The following is a 21,220-nucleotide window of genomic DNA, read 5'->3' on the forward strand; positions in this document are numbered from 1 at the left end:
TACAATAATTCAATGTGCCTGAGAGCTTTGGTAAATGATTTATGCTTATTTAATAGTTGCTTCTCTTCTTTTAATTATGATTCAGTGGAGTAATTTAACTCAAATATAATTATTTCTGACAGCTTCTACTGTATGCAGTAATTCTCAATCTTTTTTTTTTTTTTAAAGATTTTATTTATTTATTTGAAGAGGGACAGCCAGCGAGAGAGGGAACACAGCAGGGGAGTGTGAGAGGAAGAAGCAGGCTCCCAGCGGAGGAGCCTGATGTGGGGCTCGATCCCAGAACGCCAGGATCATGCCCTGAGCCGAAGGCAGACGCTTAACGACTGCGCTACCCAGGCGCCCCAGTAATTCTCAATCTTTAAGAACTTTCTCTAAAAAGGCAATACTTTAAAGACAGGGGAACACATACTGGTTTAGGACAAAAAAGCCAAAACAAAATATGCTTTATTTTTTAAAAGAAGGATTTAAGTATTACCTTGAAGCTGACATATTGCAGATGGTTTGAATGTCTTTTAATAATCTGTTTGATCAACTCTGGATGTGTAGCTTTCAAGTAAGATGTAGCTGGCTGATTCAGTTCAAATTCAAAACATCTCCACAAGTCAGGCATGTGAAATACCTGGTTCCAGTTGCGGCAAACTTGTGACGCATGAGCCCGGTCAAGAAGAGGCAAATACTTAAATACTTGGAGAACAATGTCCTGAAGGAGATTACCCCAATCACAAGTCTGAGAATGCTCATTTGTAGTCCTCAATTTCTTAGAATTCTCTGCAGTACCTTCTTCTGATGAATTATGGTCACTATCTCTTCCTCCTCGTTTCATCCTATTCAGAAAAATACATCATTTTTTTCATACTTAACTTTTGAATAAAAATAAATCCAATACTCATTCTGTCACTAAGATGCATACATATGTTTATAAATAGAAACACAAACATGCAGAAAGAACTGGGCCAGTAATTCAAGGAGAATATCAAAACAAAATATAAAGAAAAATGCCAGCGGAGACCAATTGTTATTTTACAAATTCTATACAGGTGTTTTTAAACATTTGTGCTTATGCTGTACTACTTGGGGGAGGGGAAGTATCATCATTTTGAAACTAAACCAAGAATTGTATTTCAAAAATTGGAGTCAACTAAAATGAATATAACAAAGAATCTACAGTGACACTTTCTAAAGGTTTCTTGAAAGTCATCTAAGGATACCTGCTATATGTGAGTTCTTAAATTCAAGGAGACCACAGTCCCAAAAACCTCTAGAGGGGATTTGAATTAAGTAGCCAACAGATCTTTCCACCCTGACTAGTCTGATTCTGATATTACTGTCAGACCCAATCTCTACTTAAATAATCAAATCCATCCCGACAATGCATTGTTTGGTCCGAAATGTGGCTTCTTCTAACACATCAGTTACTATTGCAATGTTTACCTTAAGTTGTATTTTTTTTGAACTAGGTATGTATTTATTCTGTGCATATGTACTACCTTCATTCCATTTGTTTCTTTTAAACAGTGTTTGTTACAAAATAGTAGCATGGTTAAGAGAATGGGCTCTGGAATCAAGCTCCCTGGGTTTTGAACTGTGGCTCTACCTCTCATTGGTTATGTGGCCTTGAACAAATTGACCTTCCTGTGCGCTTCAGTTTGTGAAGTGGGGATAACAACACACAGGGTTGTTGTGAGGAATTAAATAGTATTAGGGTTTGAAAGAAGATACAGAATGTTGAATTCAGGTATAGGAAAGCAGTCCAGCATTAAAGACATTACAGTGTATTACACAGAAATGAAGTATGTGTGAGAAAGTGAAAGAACACATACTTATGTATGAGAAACACACACTGGAAGTAGATACACCACATTAAGGTAACTATAATAAGTGAGTGGGATTATATTGTATTGTATTAATAATATAGTAATGGGATTATAATAGTGGTGGCATTATAGGTGAATTTTGTTTTGCCAATATTATGTCCTTCTCTTTATTATACACATTTCTTTTAATGTCAATGAATCACATTGTAATTAGACAAAAAGGTCTTGCTTTGATTTGTTATTTGGAAAAGTACCACAGGCTCCAAACTAAAGGTGGTAATTGCAGACCAATCACTAGTACCCCTATTTAGGCCTGCAACACTTTTATGTTTAGAGAATAGCTCTGGCAGGGTAGTGGTTTGGATTTGGAGTCACAGCTTTTGAAAAGAATGGCTTGTGGCTCCAACTTCATTCTTCTGGCATATGAGTGTAAAAATTTGATTCCTGTGTGGGATGAAGGATGTACATATGCATGACTCTTAACCAAATATGTCTCTGTAGACTCTATCCAGCAGCTAGCAAAACTTGTGAAAGACGACTGGGGGCTGGAAGGAAACAGAATGGCAAAGGCCCCTGGCCTTCATGCCATTAAAATCTGCCCAGGAGGTCTTAGCACATGTGCAATAAAATGAACTACATTCCTCACTGATCCTACTTCCAACTATGTGAGTTAAAGTAAACAACTAGTAAAGGGAGAGGAAAGGAGAAAACAGAATGACAGAAGTGATAGCAAGAGAGAAGTTTCATGGAAGATTAAAACTTGCGTGTGATGTAAGAATACATTTTTTAATGTGTTTAGAGAAAAGGTAGTATAATCTACAATATAATCTTTAATATAAAAAAAAACCTGTTCTAGTAATAATGTCCCACTAGAGGTTGAGGTAACACCGTCATTATGACCCATTTTTCGACTCTACCTTATCCTGAAGGCTTACTTTAATTTTAGCACAGAAAATTTGGGTCAAAGAACAAAGAATCAGCTACCCAGCAAACTCATAATTTGGCTTATAATTTCTCTTTTGACTGCCTAAAACTACTCATTATTTGAGATGGAGTTATTCAAAAAAGAATGAAGCTGTCTTTATAATTTTTACTCCTTATTATAAAATGTTGATTGCCTGTTTCTGGAGAAAATCTTCTAAAACCATAATTATTCAACTTACAGATGGAATGATTCATTTTACTTTAGAATACAGGGATATATAAACAAAAATAAAATGACAGCCTTATTTACACAATTATCTTTGCTAATACTTTCCTGATGCTAACAATAAATACTTTTCTTTGTCAATTTAAATAAAGTATGTTTCAATACCGTTCCAAGTTGAGGGGAGAAAAAAGATGACATATAAAAATGACATATGCAACACTGAGGAATAGTATCTCTTGATCTAGATATAAGACTGTATGATCACCAAAGTATATTTTAAGCACTTACTGGTTTATGAATAGCTGAACAAAAGTCTACAAATTGTCATATGTAATATTACTGTAATATGTCAGAATTATAGCATATATAGCAACAGAAAAAAATGCAAGGCCAAATGCTGATAAAAATGGTTCTCTGTATTATTCTCATTCATGTATTAAAAAAAAGAACACTGTAGGCACCTAATAAAATTGTTAAACAATTTTTTCCAAGATGATCTCATTTATTCATGAAACATTTATATTGCTTTCAAAAGTATTAAATCTATTTACACATGAAGCTCTGCTGTACAGAAAGTTAAACAATTCAGAGCATCCACCAGTCTAAAAAATTTACATCAATGGAGTATCTATCTCCTACTTTTAGTCAAAGTGAGAACACCTCTTACATTCGAACAGGACGAGTGCAGAAGAGGAAACTGGACAATAAATGTCAATGAGACTTTGCAAAGCACCAAAATTAGGATTCTTCAGGGCTCCAGCAGTTCCATTTCAAACTGCAACTTCTCCAGGCTCCAAATAATTCATGCAACTTAGGCCCCAAAAATATTTGGTAGGGACCGATATTACCATGATGCACCAAAGGAAAAAAAAAAAAAACACCAAAAACACTAATGAGGAAAAACTACAGACTAGCTGAACAGCACAGGGAGTTACTGAACTCTGAACATTTCCATACACTCTGAAAGAAGCAATAAACCGGTTCATTAGAAGAGCTGACGAGAACACTCAGCTGTGTGTCCACCATTTGTATTAAGCACTTTTCATAAACTGTGCATGTAGTAATTTTAAAAGCCCATTTGTACTGAGCTTTAAGCCTGTTTTGGCATCACATTCCCTTTCCGTTTGTGTTCTGCTTCGACTAATATCAAAATTAATTTGCATTCTTCAGCTGGAATACAAGAAAAAAAAACAGTGGGAAGAGAGTAATTCGCAAAACTTCATGGTAGGAAGAGTGTGGTGGTGAAAACCTGTGTAGCGGTTATTTGTAGGAAACTCGGAGTGGATGGCATATTTACAAATATTTCAAAAGAAGGAGAAAAAAGACTCTAATGAAAAGATCTGGGCCACTGGATTGGATATCAGCAGCAACAAAATAAAGGTAATCTAACCTCTTAGCTTGGAGATGCAGATCAATCATTTAATAGGCTGCTTCCTGATCTCTGCAACTCCACCTGAAACGCTGCCCACGCCTAAGGTAGGCGCTAAGCTGCTCATCACAAGTTGGCCAAGTTTTCCACTTGGCTACGGGGGCCGCCGGAGTGTTCCCTCCTCCTGCGCCACCTCCACGGATTGGCTCTCCCTGACGTTTCTCACGCGCTCTACACTGGGCAGTCTGTTTTGACATCTTAACGCCTCCCGTTTTTCAAGCTACACGCACTGGCACAGCCCACGCCGGGACGAGCCTGGCAGAGCGCAAGCTCTACGGTGCCTGTCACCAATCCCTGCCAAGGGTAATAAAACCCGGCGCAGCGGCCCCGAGCCCGCACACGCACCACGCCTTGTTGACATGTTTTGAAGCAGGCATCGCGGGGAAACGCCCCCAAGCAGGCTCCAAGGTCTGGGCGCCGCGCCCAGCCCGACGCTCCCGAGGGATGGCCAGCACGCGCCCGGGACCCCGCGCTCCCTACCCGCCTGCCACCCACGAAGGTCGGCGGACCTACCCCAGCCCCGCCGTCTCAGGGGGCCCTGGCCCTGCCCCTCCGCCGTTACCTGCTGCCGGGGGCGGCTTCCCCCACACACCACCCCGGGCTCCGGGGACGGCTGCGGCGGCTGGTCCCGCGGCTCTCACATGAGGCCCCCCGGGAGCCCCGCTTCGCGCTCCCGCCACCGCGGCCCCCCGCGCTCCGCCCGCATCCGAGGCTCTGGTCCCGCGGCGGGCGCCAACGCGGCTCCACCTTTGCGGCTCTAGCTGCCCCAGGAGACGCCTCCCTTCTCAGTCGCGCGCGGTCCGCGTCCTTCTTCCGGGACCCCTTGTCGCCGCGAAAGACTCCTTCAGCGAGCCGCGGCCACCGCGTTAAGACCCCACCGCCTCGGCCCAGACAGCGACTCCAAAATGGCGCCCGGGGCTCGCGGCCACGCGCTTTCCCCGGCGCGTGTCCGCCGGAGGCGGCGGGCGCGCGTCCTCCGGGGCGCGCCCACGGAGGGCGGGAGAGGGCCGCGCCCGGCGGGAGCGCGCATCGTCGGTGCAGCTGGGGCCTCGGTCTCCGGGTTCTAGGACAGTCGGCCGCCTTCCTCCCCCAGATGCTACCGCTACTTTTAGGGGATTTTTCGTTTCGAAGCCAGTGTGGGAGGGCTGGAGCTAGCTAGGCGGCTAAAAAAAACATCTGCTGTTGAATCTGGAAAAGTTTAGGGAGGTGGAGCAGGAAGGGAGAAAGGAGGAGTGTCTCCGGAGCCAGCGGCAACTCCAAAGCTGCTTCGCGGCAGAAAGATAAACTGTAGCAGCGGACCCGGACGTGGCTCCGCACTGCCAGGCGGGGCTTGCGCTGGCCACGCCTGCGCCGCGGGACCCGAGGGCTGAAAATGCAGGCTCTAAAAACCGACACACAGCCCCAGGTATGTAAGGTATTTTTAAAAACTGCGAGGAATCCGGGAAGAAAGGTGGCAGTGTTAACGTTAGGATTACAAATGATTTTTACATTTAAAATACTTGTATTTTCCAGTTTCTACAAAAACGCTTTTTATCATCAGAGTTACTACTTTTTAAAAGCCACCTTTATAGACTCCTAAAATTTGTAAACGGCTTCTGAAACACAATGAGAAAGAATAAAGGAGTAGATGGCTATTTAAAAGATAACCTCCAGGTGAAGCCTTTTGTCAGTCCAGGAGTCTTCGTGTCTAAGTGCTACGTACTTAGCTTGTTTTAAAAGTTTGGACTTTTAGGGGTGCCTGGGTGGCACAGCGGTTAAGCGTCTGCCTTCGGCTCAGGGCGTAATCCCTACATTATGGAATCGAGCCCCACATCAGGCTCCTCAGATGAGCCTGCTTCTTCCTCTCCCACTCCCCCTGCTTGTGTTCCCTCTCTCGCTGGCTGTCTCTATCTCTGTCAAATAAATAAATAAAATCTTTAAAAAGATAACTAAAAGTTTGGATTTTTAGATACTGGTTTTTCTTAAAGTTAGAAATGTCCTTAGGCACAAAATCATAACTTGAATCATGCACCATCCCTCCCGCCTCCCTGCAAAAAAAAAATATATTTTTCACCCCAAGAGGTTTTCTGCATGATCTGATCCATACGTAAGAGCCTGGAAGTAGTGATGCCCAGCGAGTGCACTACCCTTCTATTGCTCCTGAGAATTCCAGCTCTAGAAAGCCATGTGTAAAACTACATTAAGATTCAGTGTGGGAAAATGCAGCCGCTCTGTGTTGAAGGCCTGGCTATCTGATCATCAGGTCAAACGGAACAAAGACTCTAGCAACATAATAATGCGGATGTACCTGAACGGCAGCATTTTTAGGTTGCTCAGTGACTGAATGATGAAGGACAATAGGAAGTTTAACACAGGTCAGGATAACTATTAGAGGAAGAAAAAACAGTAAAATCAAATCAGGCCCACTTATTTAAAGCTAGATTAACAGTATAAATGTTTGGCAAAGCACATTAAACCAAATCAGCAAACATAAGTAGGATATATTATATAGCATTAAAACTTTTTCTCACGTTCTGGGATGCCTGGGTGGCTCAGTGAAGGTTAAGCATCTGCCCTGGCTCAGGTCATGATCCCAGGGTCCTGGGATGGAGTCCCGCATCCATCGGGCTCCTTGCTCATCGGGGAGCCTGCTTCTGCCTCTGCCTGCCCTGCCTGCCGCTCCCCCTGCTTGTGCTTTGCCTCTCTCTGACAAATAAATAAATAAAATCTTTAAAAAATAATAAATAAATAAAACTCTCACACTCCAATCGTAGTCTCTTTTAAAATCCTCATCACAGTCTGTTGTCCCCCCTAAAGAAGACAAAGACAGTTTACCTATTGAATGTGCCCTCTCCTTCCCTGTTACTGTTTTTGAATGATTTTCTTTCACCTTTTTGTAACTTGTGTTTTGAAACTTGTGTGTATTTTTAAACCAGTCAACACTTACTTACATTTGTCAATTGTATTAGTCAGGATCATGCCACTGAAGGGGAAGGAAGCGGGTGGCTGTGAGCAGTTAGGGCCAGCACAGAATCTTTTCATTGCCCACCCTGTTTAGAATTGCCAATACATGTGATAATAAAAAGCACATCAACATTTGTCCCCATTTTATTATTGTTTTTAAATTCTCTACAGACAGTGTACCCCTACCAGGGACAGGCTCCTCCCACCTCCACGCCCACCTTGGCATTCCTTGGTTAAGATAGATTAGGTTATGTTGAGTAGCTCCTAAGACACCATTGTAATTATTCCTTGTTTTAACGACTTTCACAGTTAGGAGTACTGCCCCAGTATTCAGTATTTTGTATAATGTTCCTCAGCTGGGTTTTGTCTCTTGTATTTCTCATGCTTAGACTGAGAGTATGATTGTTTGGGAGAAAGATCACGAATGTATAAAGTACCGTTCTCATCACATCATATCGAGGCTACCTGTGGTCAAAAGGACTTAATCCCTCTTGATGTCTACATTCATCAAGGTGAGGTCTAGTTGCTCCACTACAAAATTACTCTTATCTTTCTATTTCTACTGTACTGTTTGGAAGGAAATCACAAAGCACAGATCACACTAAAGGGTTGGGGAGTTATACTCCATCTCCATGGGGTGGGGGGATGTCTGCAGAAATTATTGGGAATTATTCTGCATGAGAAGATTGCTTCCCTATCTCTTAATTTCATATATTTCTATGTCTTTATTGCTCTATACTGAAATCTTGGTGATGTCCTCAGATAGGACTTCCAAGTCACTAATTCTTTTTTCAGATCGGTATAGCTTCTGTTAAGCCAATCTCTCCATATATTTTTTTTATTTCTAAAAGTTATACTTGGTTCTTTTGCACATCTGCTTGATCATTCTTGATGTTCTTTTCTCTTGTTTTTAATTCTTTCTTTTTTTCTTTAATCATTTTAATCACATGAAATAATTGGGGGTCTAATCTTGATTTTTGTAAATGTTCATGGTGAGTTGTTATTTATGTATTTTATGATTTTGGATTGTGAGTTCATTTTCTGTAAAATTTCGGTGTTGCAACCTGGTTAAGGGGGTGTCACTCTAGACGGGCTTTTTGTGTTTGCTTCTGCTAAGTGCTGCAGGGTATTACTAGCCTGGAACAACTTTTTATCATAATTTCTGGACTCCTGGGTTCTTGAGTCATGACAGTATAAATTCAGACTCCAGCCTGTGTGAGGGCAGGCCCATGGTTATGAATTCTCAGAAAGACATTTTTTCCCCCTAACCTAGAGCTCAAGCTGAAACAGGTTACTTGATCGTTTGTCTCCCTGTGACCTAGGCCAGCTATTCCTTGAAAAAGATAAAGATCTTCAAAATTCCCGCCTTATGCAGGGACCTGGGTTACAACTTCTCTTACAAACTCATCTCTTGTCTCCATATAAGTCACTGTCCTCCAAATAGTTCTTTCCCTTCAATCCCTGCATTTTGGTCTTATGGACTGCATGCTCGCTCCTCTCAATTCATTTTCTATGTCTTTTAACTGCCCTTTCATATTTTTCTCTCTGTTTCTCTCTGTTACATTACATAGTATCTTCTAACTCACTGATTTTCTCTTTGCCTACAATCTAGAATTTATATTAGCTTTAAAGGGAAATTGAAAATCCCATTACCCAAATTTCTCATTTGTTTTTCATATTCATCTAGTCTTAAAATAATTATCCCTTGGAGTGCCTAGGTGGCTCAGTCAGTTAAGCATCTGACTCTTGATTTCAGCTCAGGCTATGATCTCAGGGGCTTGAGATCGAGCCCTCTGTCAGGCTCTAATAGCTAATAAAATATAGTTCAACCCAAATGCTATAAGGGAAGAGGTGCATTCATAAAAGTAACAGGACTAATAAAGGAAACAACAGAACAAAAGTTTGGCATCATCATGAACATACCTACATCTCACAACTGCAAAATGCATAAAGTAACAACTGATAGGACTGCAGGAAGGAGATTAATCAACAATTGTAGTTGAAGATTTTAACATACCCAGCTCAGAAACTGATATAACAAGCAGGCAAAATATAAGCACAATCATTGTAGATTCAAGAAATACAAATAGTAACTTCAAGCTCTTGGATATATGGAATTTTATACTGTAGAAGGTCGTTGTAGAGAAACAAAACATTGAGGAAACAGACCATCTGTTAAGCCACCAAAGAGAGTAAAACCCAAAGTATCATACAGACTATGTTTCTTTGCCGTGATGCAATGAAGTTAGAAATGAATTATGAAAGAAGAGCTAAATAAGTCATTTGTTTAAAAACCAAATAAAATAATACATGAGTTAGAAAGTAAATCATAACAGAGATTAAGGAATGTTTATCTTGTATGATAATTAAAATACCACATATATTAGTATTAATTATATGTCAGTAGAAAAACATCTATACCAACCCTTAGAGTGAAATTCATAGTTTAAAATATAGTTATTCAGAAACAAGTACAACTTAACAAAAGCGAAGTATTTAAATCAGTAAGTCAGAAAAAAGCCAAACATCAAAAAAAAGAAACATATAATGAGATTTTACAAGGTAGCCACCACCTATACCTCCCTTTCTCGCAGACAATTTCTGCTCCTCACATTAGACATGAAGTCCAATCGCCTTGCTCTTGAACCTGGGCTTGCCTTGGTGATTTGCTTCAGAAGTGATGTTTTAAAACTTCTGAGGCTGGGTCATGAGAAGCCATGCAGCTTTCATTGGGATCTCTTGGAATGCTTACCCTTTGGGTAGTATGTCTGAAGAGTCCATTACCATATTATGAAAAGATAAAGCCTCATGGAGCAATGCTCAGTGAATCCATGGGACCTTGAGAGGTAATAATATACTGTCTTAATCCATTACGTCTTGAGTGGTTTGTCATTCAGTAGTAGATAATTGGAAGAGATTTAATAATAAAGACAAGAGAAGGCATCAATGAAATAGGAAAAAAATAAGTAGAGAAAATTATAAAAATCAGAAGCTTCTTCAAATAAGAGTGAATAAGGTAGCTACAACTCTGATTATATCGATTAAAAAAAAGTTGCAAATTAACCAAATAGAATTTTTAAAAGGGGAAACCAATACAGCCACGACAGAAATTTAAAATTATAAAAGTATGATATAATTACTGACTAATAAAATTGAAAGCCTAGATAAAATAAATTCCTAGAAAAACAGAAAATGGCAAAGTTGGCAGGAAAAAGTAGAGGATTTGAATAAACCATTAGTCTTTGTTATAGTTATCAAAGCCCTCTCCTCCCAAATAACCCTAGGCCCAGATGGAATTACAAGTGAGCCCTACCAGATTTCCAAGAAAGAGTTAACTCTTTCTGTTACAAGTTACTGGAGACAAAGTTGAAGAAGAAAAGCTGCTCAGGTCATTTCATGAAGCTTAGTATAATCATAATTCCCAAAACAAATATGGAAAAGAAAAGTGTAGTTCCATTTGCCCTATGAAAATATGTGCAGAAATTCTACAAGAAATATTAGTTAATCAAATCCAATAATGTACTACTAAAACCAAAAAATAAATAAAAGTTATTTATTTGAGAGAGAGAGAGAGAGAGAGAGATAACATGAGCAGGAGGGAAGGATAGAGGGAAAAGCAGACTTCCCACTGAGAGGGGAGCCTGATGCAGGACTCGATCCCAGAACCCTGGGATCATAATCTGAGCCAAAGGCAGACACTTAACTGACTGAGCCACCCAGGGACCCTATATGTCTGTTGTTTAATGTCTGCCTCTCTGACTAGAATATAAAAGCTAGGAAAATGTGAATCAGTCTGTTTTGTTCACAGATCCTAGGCTCCTACAACAGTTCCTGGCTCAGTAAATGTTTCTTTGAAGAATGAAAGAACAGGACAGGACAGGGCTTATGTCCATATTACACAGTGCTCTGCCTGGACTTGAGCCATGTTGGGACTAAAATAAATCTGTCCTGGGGACTAGATGGGCAATTAGATGTTGCAGAGGAGGGCTTAGGAGGTAAGTAGGATGGTGATAAGAGGACAGTCGTAAGTGAGTTTGCTTATGGGCCAGAGTACCCAAATTATACAAAGAATTCTGTGCTTTTATGACTTACCAATTTCACAAGTCCCCCAAGGAATGGGAAACCTTCTCACAGAACACGGGAGATCTGTTAGTAGAACACAGGAGAAACTAATGTAGTTACTGTGGTCCTCCTCCTTCTCCTCCACCTCCTCTATCTCTTCTTCTTCCTTCTCCTCCTTGTCCTCCTCTTCTTCCTTCTCTTCTCCTCCTCTTCCTTCTTCTCCTTTTTCTCCTCCACTGTCTACAAGAAGCTCGGTGGTTTCAAAGAAGGAAAAGAACAAAGTCTCTGCCTAAAGGTACGACATCCACCAGTGAGATTAGAAAACACTTCTACAACTATGTATGAAAAAGTTCCTAATAGTAAGATGAACACTGTCTACAAAGGTGCTGAGGGCATGAAAGAGAATAGAATAGGCAGAGAGAGCTCATTCACTGACCAAGGTCAGTTTTGAATCAAATCTTGAAGAAAGTAATAGAGTTTGGCAGAAGAGAGGCAAGCCATCTATCCAAGTGGCAAGAAAAGCACAATGCCAGGAGTTAGTACGATTCAGAACCATAATTAGAAGGTCATCATGTTCGACTCCCATCCAGGACTGAAGTCTGTTAAGGCATCTGTAGTGAACACCTATTCAATTGTCTACCTAGCATCTCTTTGGGGGGAAGCCCTTCCCATCTACTTGGTTTTAGCCGTAGCTTCCTGTAGCTCATGAACCTGGGCCCTTTCCATCCAGTCTAAGACAGTCTGTCCCCAGGGAGTTTTGAATTAATTCCGAAGGAAAGAAAGTAGTCGCTTCCTTGAGTACTTGGACTTTTAACGTATAGACCCAGGAGAGAGAGGTGGTCACTTTCTACCACATGGTCTGGAAAGCAATAACAGGTGTTCTACAGTGAGAAAGAAAAGAGAAAGAGATGCAGAGAGAGGACCTAGAGGAGAGACACAACCAGAGCCCCCAGCCCTGGTTCTACTCTATTCCCAAAGCCTGGAGGTATCCCAGCCATTGCATTTGTTTTGTTCGTTTTTTGTTTGCTGGAGTTATTTTGAGTTCGCTTTCTTTTGCTCATAACCAAAACTCCTTACCCTGCACACCTGACCTGGAAGGGCTCTTCCTTGGGTCTTAAATGATGTTTCCTTTTAACTGAAAGGTGATGGTGGAATTTGGTCTCACTGTGTCCTATGTCCAGGAGTGGGAGTGGGACATGGCATCTTCTCCATAGCTGCCATGAACCAAAGATGATTCTGCCTATTATGCGGGGATGGTGGAGGCTGGGGATGGGCTTGGCTTGGATGGAGCCCCAGAAAAATGAGTGAGCATGATGATTGCCTCTTTTCCCTGCCATACAAGTTGACAGATTAACCACAGGTCTTACTATGAGAAAGATGCATGTGGTTCTTCCCTGAGGGGCAGGTAGATCTCTAAAAGTCCTGGTTCTGCCTTTACTGGATATGCAAGCTTGGACAAGCTACTTAAATTTTTTGTGCTTTAGTTTCTTCATCTGTAAAGTAGGAATAATAATAATAATAATGATAATAATAACAATAGTATCACCTACCACACAGAGTTGTCATTAGAACATACATACATACGTTAGTTAATGCATATAAAGCATATAGGTTGGTTGCAGGCATACGGTGAATGCCCAGGAAAGGTTAGCTACATCCCTGCTGTTACTATGACTACTTCTAACTCCGCTGGTGAGGACACTCACTCCTCCGTGGTGTCTTGCCTCATCAACACCACTTCTCTGGGTTATTCCAGGGTATACCTCCATCTCTGCCAGATCAGCCCAATTAAACCATTTCATCTTCTCTATTTTAACCTTAACTAGGATTAGATTGCAAGCTTCTCAAAGGAAAGAAGTGATGAGACCCTTGTCCTTCAAGCCGCTTTCTGACCCGTTTCCTGCATTATCTTCCTAAAACACATCTTTGCTCAAAAAAAATCCAAAGGTAGGTGACAAAATCCAAACGGTTGAGAATGAGATTGTAGGCCAGTACTGTTTATTAGAAATATATGTAATTTAAAAATTTCTAGAAGCCACATCAAAAAAAAAAAAAAAGTAAAAAGGGGGGCACCTGGGGGGCTCAGTCAGTTAGCTGTGCGCCTGACTCTTGATTTCAGCTCAGGTCTTGATCTCAGAGTTGTGAGATTGAGCCCCACCATTGGGCTCTGTGTGGAGCCTGCTTAAGATTCTCTCTCGCACTCCCCCTTCTTCCTCCCCCCTCTTTGCAATGTCTCTCTCTCTCTCTCTCTCTAAAAAAAGAAAAAAAAAGGAACAGGTAAAATTAATTTTAATAATATATTTTATTTAACCCAGTATATCCCAACTATTATATTTCAATATGTAAGCAATGTAAAAATTTTCAAGTCTTTGTCTTTTAGTTCGAAGTCTCTGCAAAACCTTGGGCTACTTATTTAACCTCCGTGAGACTCAGTTGCCTCATCTGCAAAAGGAAAACAGTTGTGCATAGGTTTGTGGAAGATGAAAGTGTGATGGTGTGCATGAAGCCCCTTTTATTTGTTTCCCTACGGCTGCTGTAAGAAATCAGCCCAGACTTAGTGGTTTAAAACAATATAGATTTATTAATGTATATAGTTCTGGAGGTCAGAAGTCCAGGTGGGCTAAAATCAAAGTGTCAGTAGAGCTGCCTTCCTTCTAGAGGCTCTAGCAGAAAATGTCTCCTTACCTGTTCCAGTGTCTACAGGCTGCTTGCATTCCTTGGTTGCTGGCCCCTTCCTCCATCATCAAAGCCACAGTGTAGGGTCTTCCAGTCTCTATCTCTGCTGCTGTCAGTACCTCTCCCTCTCTGGCTTTGATCTTCCTGCCTCCTTTTTCCCATATTAGGACTCTTGAGATTACATTGGGCCTGCTGGATTAATCCAGGATAACCTCCCCATCTCCAGGTCTGTGCCCTTAATCACATCTGCAAAGTCCCTTTTGCCACACAAGGCAACGTAGTCACGTCCCCCGGGGGTTAGAACGTGGGCATCTTTGGAGGGCTGTTATTCACCTGCCACACTGTCCACTGTGCATTAGCAGAGTGGCTACGGTAAGCTCTCGACAACTGTTCTTTCTTTTAGAAACAAGATTTTTATTTATTTACTTGAGAGACAGAATGAGAGAGAGAGAGAGAGAGCAGGAGTGGGGGTGGGGGAGGGGCAGAGGAAGAGGGAGAAGCAGACTCCCCACTGAGCACGGAGCCTGACACAGGGTTCCTCAAGGGGCTCCATGTGGGGCTCCATCCCAGGACCCCGAGATCATGACCTGAGCCGAAGTCAGACGCTTAACTGGCTGAGCCACCCAGGCGCCCCAACAAATGTTCTTCTTGTTAGAAAACCTTGATTCTAGTTCTTAACATTATTTACACGTTTTTGTAAGTGCTCTGTGGATGTCTTTTCCTCGGCACTTGACACAGCACTTTGCATGTATTTACTCACCAGCTCATGCTCATCAGGTAACTTCCGTGTGTAAATCGTGGTTGCTAAGCAGTTGGGAACCCAGTTCCCACCCTCATGAGCATGCACTGTCAACTGCAGACGTAGAATGGAGCTCACATATTTATTAAATGAATTCATAAAGCAAAACAGCTTACTTCCACTTTGGAGGAACACATCATTGCTTTAGTTCTTCCTCCCTGGGATGCTCTTTCCTACTTTTGCTTGTCAAAATTCATCCATGCTTCAAGACTAGGCTTAATACCTGCCCTTGGCTTTTTTGGAGGAAATGGACATTGTAAGTTGTACCTGCACATGTTCCCTCTCTTGCTTTGTTAGCCAAGAAACTTATCTCAAAGTTGATGGCCTGTTCTCTAGCCACTATGTAAGACTGGATGTTTACTTACTGGACACTCAGCTCTAACCTGGAATTTCTTTTCATAACTCTTCTTCACTGTAACTCCCTTCAGTGTTTTTTATAGTGTCTAAATTTCTTTTAAGTGACCTTGCACCGTTTGTGAAATGAAGACACCGTAAGTAAGTCATTTAGAATGTAATATCCTCCTGTGTCGGTCAGTCAGGTCCTCTGGGAAACAGATGCCAGTTTAAAGTTAGAAGTTAGGATAAGGAGTTTTTAGACCTAAATAGTCTGGCCATAAAACTGCTTAAAAATGGCTTTTCCTAGGCCTGTAAATATGAGGAAAGCAAGTTTCTTTCCAGATTCCCTAACACCTGCTATTGTGATTCTATTTCTTGTCTTTTTCTTTGTGCACAATAGTATGCTTGAGACAGAGGCATGCAAAGCAGTGGGAGGGGCTAAGGGAGAAGCAGACTTCTCACTGAGCAGAGAGCTGGAGCCAGACGCTTAACCAGGAGCCCCTACTTTGGGTCTTCCGGAAAAATTTAAAGCCGGTCCTGAGCCTGTGCCCTCAGGCTTCTCCCACAGGCCTAGGCCAGGGACCAGGTTACCGTCCTAGCTGAGGGCTGAAAAAGGAGACACAGAGCTTCCCAAGCAGGTCCTGAGAGGTAGACCGTGGGGCTGAGCGGTCATCCCTTCCTGATGCTTGTTCCCCAACATCCTCATAGCAGAATGACATGTTCTGAAGAAAAAGTCTGTGTTGCCCTGAAGGTTCTGGGATCTTTTTTGAACACAGGCAGCAAGCCCCAACTGGCCCTTTGAGGATATAAACATGTGAATGCCTTCAGGACACTTTTCTGCTTACGGCATCAAGATTTCTTCATGAAATATTAATCCAAGGTATTCTGGAGGTTGAAATTGGATTAGTTCTGCCTGCAACCCTTTCACCTTGGCTTGGGACCACCAGTAGTGCCAAAGACAACAGATTGCTCCCGCTTTCCAACACACTGGGGCAATTACAAATTGCTTGTGACTCTGCGGCACCGTCACCCAACACAAACGGAGTTTCCGTAATCTCTGATGGATCAGATGTATCTTATTTAGATGAAGGGGGCCTTCCGTACTACTTCAGAGCCCTTCCTTGCTCAGGAAGCCCATGAGCTTGCACAAAACAGCGGATCCACAAATTGCATCATGAAGAGATCAGCCTGTGATCTTTAGGTTTTTGTCTTTTTTGGGCAGTAAAGTCTCCAACATCAGGAGTTAGACTACTCACACTGTTCTATCAAGTTTTAGAATTTTCTATTTACATATTTTTCCTAATGTCTTTCTCTGCCCCTTGAAATACTACTTATTCTTCAAGATGGAGCTTAAATGGCCTCTTAGCTACTCCTCTCCCAACAACAACAACAACAACAACAACAACAAAAACAAAAACCAGTAACAACAGTCTTTCCTAAATCCTGAAGCATAGGACTTGGACATGTTTATAAATTTATTGGAAGATTCTCTGAATAGTTATCTGTGTTCAGATTTGATCTTTTCAAGTTTCTTCAAAGCAAACATTATATTGACAAACAGATTTATACATTTTCAACAGTGGGAATGTAGAACAAAACTGATCAAAACTTCTGGCACTCTCATGAAATAAATATAACCTGACTTACGATGACTCATAAATCAATAATTTTTCAATTTCATGAGTTACCTGTAAAAAAGATCTACAGAGACACACTGTAGTCTATTAAAAAAAAATGCCTAGTGATTTTGTTGATTATTTTGTGAAAGTTTAATAAGGGGCTGGTTAGTAAGATGGGGGTTGGTCAATTTCCTAAATGTTTTCTTTTCCTGTCTTTGGCATATGTCTGTTTATTAACATACATATTTATATGTTCTTCCCAGTGTTGAAGATTTCAAAATGTACTTCATTACTACTCTTCCCTAAGAATTATGAAAGTTATCATCGTGCTGTGTGTGTTGGTGAATTTGGATGGATTTTTAGATCTTAAAGGTATTTCCATTTTGTTTCTGAAGCAATAGTTCACACAGTTGTCAGACTTTATCACTGTATAAAAATGTACAGTGGTTTATTGACATGTACATTCCAATATGTTTACAGCTGCAAGATAATGAGGCACACTCCGTATTGCACTTCATTAAAATTTCAGGCTCAACGTAACCTAGAAGTTTAAATGAAACTGCATTTGTAATTTAGTAATTCTTATACAGGACAAACATTGATATCTTTATATACAGTGTGATACTTATTACATTTATATGCCAGTCCTAACACAATTTTTTTTTTTAAATAACAGTCTAGGAAATAAACCAGAATTTTCCTCTTTTCATCCCCACCTGTGATGCAATTATACAGGATTACAAAAAGGCAGTATACAATAAACAATGATTATTTTTCTTTTTTGCTTGAAAGCCAGCATCATTCTTAGTCCATGGGCATGGCGATTCTTTTATATCAATTATCTATAAATGTTCAATGCTTCACAGGCCAATGACGGTAATGGTCACATGCAAACACCTCACAAGTTTGATGTCTTGGTTGAAAAGAAGATAAACCGAAAGAATGGGGAAACTTTCCATAGCAAGAATTATGTACATGGTATTTGGCATCCTTCTTGCACTGTGAATGGTTCATTTTCATGGATGTAAAAATGGTCCCGTCCTTATCCTGAGCAGAGTTTAAACTTTACCACATCCACTTGGGGGATGAAGGCAACTTTTTCTCTGTAAACAAAGGAATCCAAGCGTTCTAAAAAGTGTGAGCATTTCTGCACACTCCACAACCGAGAGCAAATTCTTCCCCAGTGGGTGGATGAACAACATGGAGTGGACATTCAGTTCCTTCTAACTGTTTGCCTTTGGGACCTGTATAAATTTTGAAGGAGGCAGAAGAAAATAATTAAAAACATACATACAAACCTAATATAAACCACCAATAAGTTATTCAAAAGAAGTAATATGGCTATGGTTACACAAATATAAAATTTAAAAATTATTTTTCTTCTAACTACAAAAGTAAGAACGTTCACCACAAAAAATTCAACATACCAGGTATATATAGCAGAGAAGGGACAGACTCCCTTACCTACAACATCCTGCCTAGAAATAACCACTATGAGCTATAGATCTTACTCAATTCATGAATGAGTGAGATACATCATCTTAAGAATTTTTTATGTTTTTTAAGTGAAGTATAGTGGACACACAATGCTACCAGTTTTAGAAGTATAACATAGTGATTCCACAGAATCTATACATGATGCTATGCTCACAAGTGTAGCTCCCATCTGTCACCACACAAAGCTATTCTAATACCACTGACTGTATTTTCTATACTGTGCCTTTCACCCCCATGACTTATTCATTCTATAACTAGAACCCTGTACCTCCCACTCCCCCTTTACCCATTTTGTGCCCCCCATCCTGGAACTATCAGTTTGTTCTCTGTATTTATAGGTCTGTTTCTGCTTTTTTGTTTTTTAGATTCCACATGTAAGTGAAATCATATAGTATTTGTCTTTCTCTGACTTATTTCACTTAGCATAATACCTTCTAGGCCCATCCATGTTATCACAAATGGCAAGACCTTATTCTTTTTTATTCTTTTTTATTCTTTTTTTTTTTTTTTGCGTGTGTGTGTGTATACACCACATCTTTATTCATTTATCTACTGATGGACACTTGGGTTGCTTCCATATCCTGGCTATTATTAAATAATGCTCCAGTAAACACAGGGGTGCATGTATCTTTTTGAATTAATGTTTTCGTTTTCTTTGGGTAAATACTGGATCATATGGTATTTCTATTTTATTTATTTAAGTAGGCTCCATGCTCAGCGTGGAGTCCAACATGGGGCTTGAACTCATATCCAGAGATCAAGAGTCAGAGGTTTAACTGACTGAGCCACCCAGGGGCCCCTAGTATTTCTATTTTTAACTTTTTGAGGAAACCTCCCTCCTGTTTTCCACAGTGGCTGCACTAGTTTGCATTCCCACCAACAATGTACGGATGTTCCTTTTAGCCCACATCCTTGCCAATGTTTGTTATTTCTTGTCTTTCTGATTCTAGCGCTCCTGACTGGTGTGAGGTGATACCGCACTGTGGTTCTGACTGGCATTCCCCTGACGCTGAGTGATGCTGAGCACTAGATACAGCATTCTACAGCCAGAGCGATGAACAAAAATGGGCATGAAAATCCATCAGGATGAGAGAACATGGAAACTTTTGTATAGATGTTTTTCTCCAAGTAAGATCAAATTTAAGTGTAAATAAGCCATGTTATCCTTCTACCTTCTCTGAACAAAAAGCAAACACTGATGAATGGGAAGACTGACTATTAAGGACTGTTATTTTTATAAGTATCTGAGGGGAGATTAGTAGAAAAGTGAAAATTGGCTTAAATATATGAATGGTAAAATAATATAGAATTTAACAATCTGGAAGAAGCACTTTGGGGAAGATATAAACTTAATAACTAAATAGATGAGGCTTAAAAATGGACATTGAGGACACGTGATGTAATGGTGTAATAAGACTGATGAATCACTGAACTCTATCTCTGAAACTAATAATACATTATATGTTAATTGAATTTAAATAAAAAATAGAAAATAAAAAAATAAGAAATGTATAAAAACCTATACTTTTCTATTTAAAAAAAGACGTGTTATGTTAATGTGCTTCATGTCATGTATTTCACATCATTTAAAAAGGATTTTTAGCTCCTTTATAAATGAGGAGCTTTACTGTGTAGGGAATACTGGCTGGGCTTATACTTCAATGCAGAGGAAGCGATAAAAGTATGCACTGGTTTCCTACAGCTAGTAACCAAAACAATAAGTGTAAATTTTGACTCTGTTTAAGAGAAAAATATGAGATTGGATGGAATGAGCTTCTCCAGATCAATGGGGAATGAGATCTTATTTATCTCTTCTAGGTTTAAAAACTTCTGTGATGTAAAAGAAGGAAAACAGGAGGGAAAAAAGGCTAGTGTTTATGAAGTTCTTAACCTGGCACAGTACATATACTCAGTAAAGGTTAGTTGTTATTACTACTACTGAACAACAACAAACTGTGGCCTCACATAAAGGAATAAAAATTAAGCTCCACAGAAGCCGAAGGCCAAGGCATGAGGGTAATATCAAACTGAGGACCGATTGTCTCAGAGGGCGCTAGTTTCAGCTAGTGGACACAAGAGTGGCAGTTAAAACCTAGACAGGTAATTATTCCAGTTATAAATTATAACGTATATCAGCACCTCCCACCCCAAATCACACTGCACACTGACAGTCCTCCTTCCCCCTGATGGGCGGGGAAGTTGTCACGAGGGGGGACACTCAACGGCAGATCTAACAAGTGCATGACACCATCAACGATGGCTCCTGCCAACTGCAATCCTTGTTATTTTCTGGGAGAAAACAAAGGGTCATTTATTCAACAAATATTTACTTAGTGCCTAACGTGTGAACGGTGTTACATCAGGTGCTTGGGATGTAAACATGAATAGTACATGGCCCCTATCTTCAAGGAGCTCATAATCTAATCACGGTGGTGAAAAATGACAACGGTAAAAGTAAAAACAAAAGAAAACACACCAGCAGACATTTGCGTGCTTACTGCTGAGGCACCGTACTAGTGTATTAACTCAATCTTCTACAAGCCAGAGGCAGGAACTATCGTCCCCACTTTGCAGCTAAAAAAACTGAGGCCAAGTTAACTTAATCTTTCTTGATTCTTAGGTCCCTCATCTTTAAAATAGGCACAGCAATATTTAACTCATAGGGAGCTGTGAAGGTTAAGTATCCTGGCACAAAAAAGGTAGTCAGTAAATACTTTAGAAAGTAATAGAGGAATTATCTACTTTAACTTCTCAATCTGGACTCTTGTCCTCATCCATATATTAAAAATTGGAATTAATGGGTTGACAGTGGTTAGAGAATCAATCCGTCTGTCCTTCTAAGTAAAATGCATGGCCTTCTTTCCTGCTGAATTCACTGTGGGGTCTGCTTTA

The 21,220-nt window shown here is 40.5% G+C and overlaps 2 protein-coding genes and 1 long non-coding RNA gene across 18 annotated transcripts in view; 1 reads left to right on the top strand and 2 right to left on the bottom strand.

Annotated features, from left to right (window-relative positions):
• The window catches only part of FBXL3 (F-box and leucine rich repeat protein 3), a 27,502-nt gene extending 22,045 nt beyond the window's left edge, over positions 1–5,457 (bottom strand). Inside the window, exons 1-2 of one of the 4 annotated variants that reach the window (XM_034665349.1) lie at positions 4,358–4,946; positions 479–827 (exon numbers count right to left, since the gene is read on the bottom strand). In XM_034665349.1, coding sequence (XP_034521240.1) covers positions 479–827; positions 4,358–4,386 — 378 coding nt within the window. In that variant the 5' untranslated portion in view covers positions 4,387–4,946. The other 3 variants (XM_011237416.3, XM_002929391.4, XM_034665348.1) reach the window with 3 other exon arrangements.
• On the top strand, positions 5,446–20,113 carry LOC109491273. Its single transcript, XR_002144614.2, has 5 exons — positions 5,446–5,801; positions 7,729–7,851; positions 13,228–13,348; positions 17,095–17,203; positions 19,279–20,113. It is a non-coding gene; the product is annotated as an uncharacterized LOC109491273 (long non-coding RNA).
• The window catches only part of MYCBP2 (MYC binding protein 2), a 257,559-nt gene continuing 253,583 nt past the window's right edge, over positions 17,245–21,220 (bottom strand). For all 13 annotated transcript variants that reach the window (XM_034665322.1, XM_034665323.1, XM_034665327.1 and 10 more), the window contains one exon: positions 17,245–18,075. In XM_034665322.1, the coding sequence (XP_034521213.1) occupies positions 17,960–18,075 (116 nt within the window). In that variant the 3' untranslated portion in view covers positions 17,245–17,959. The remainder of the gene's footprint in view (positions 18,076–21,220) is intronic.

Source organism: Ailuropoda melanoleuca, chromosome 7 (assembly GCF_002007445.2).
Source record: "Ailuropoda melanoleuca isolate Jingjing chromosome 7, ASM200744v2, whole genome shotgun sequence".
NCBI lineage: Eukaryota > Metazoa > Chordata > Mammalia > Carnivora > Ursidae > Ailuropoda > Ailuropoda melanoleuca.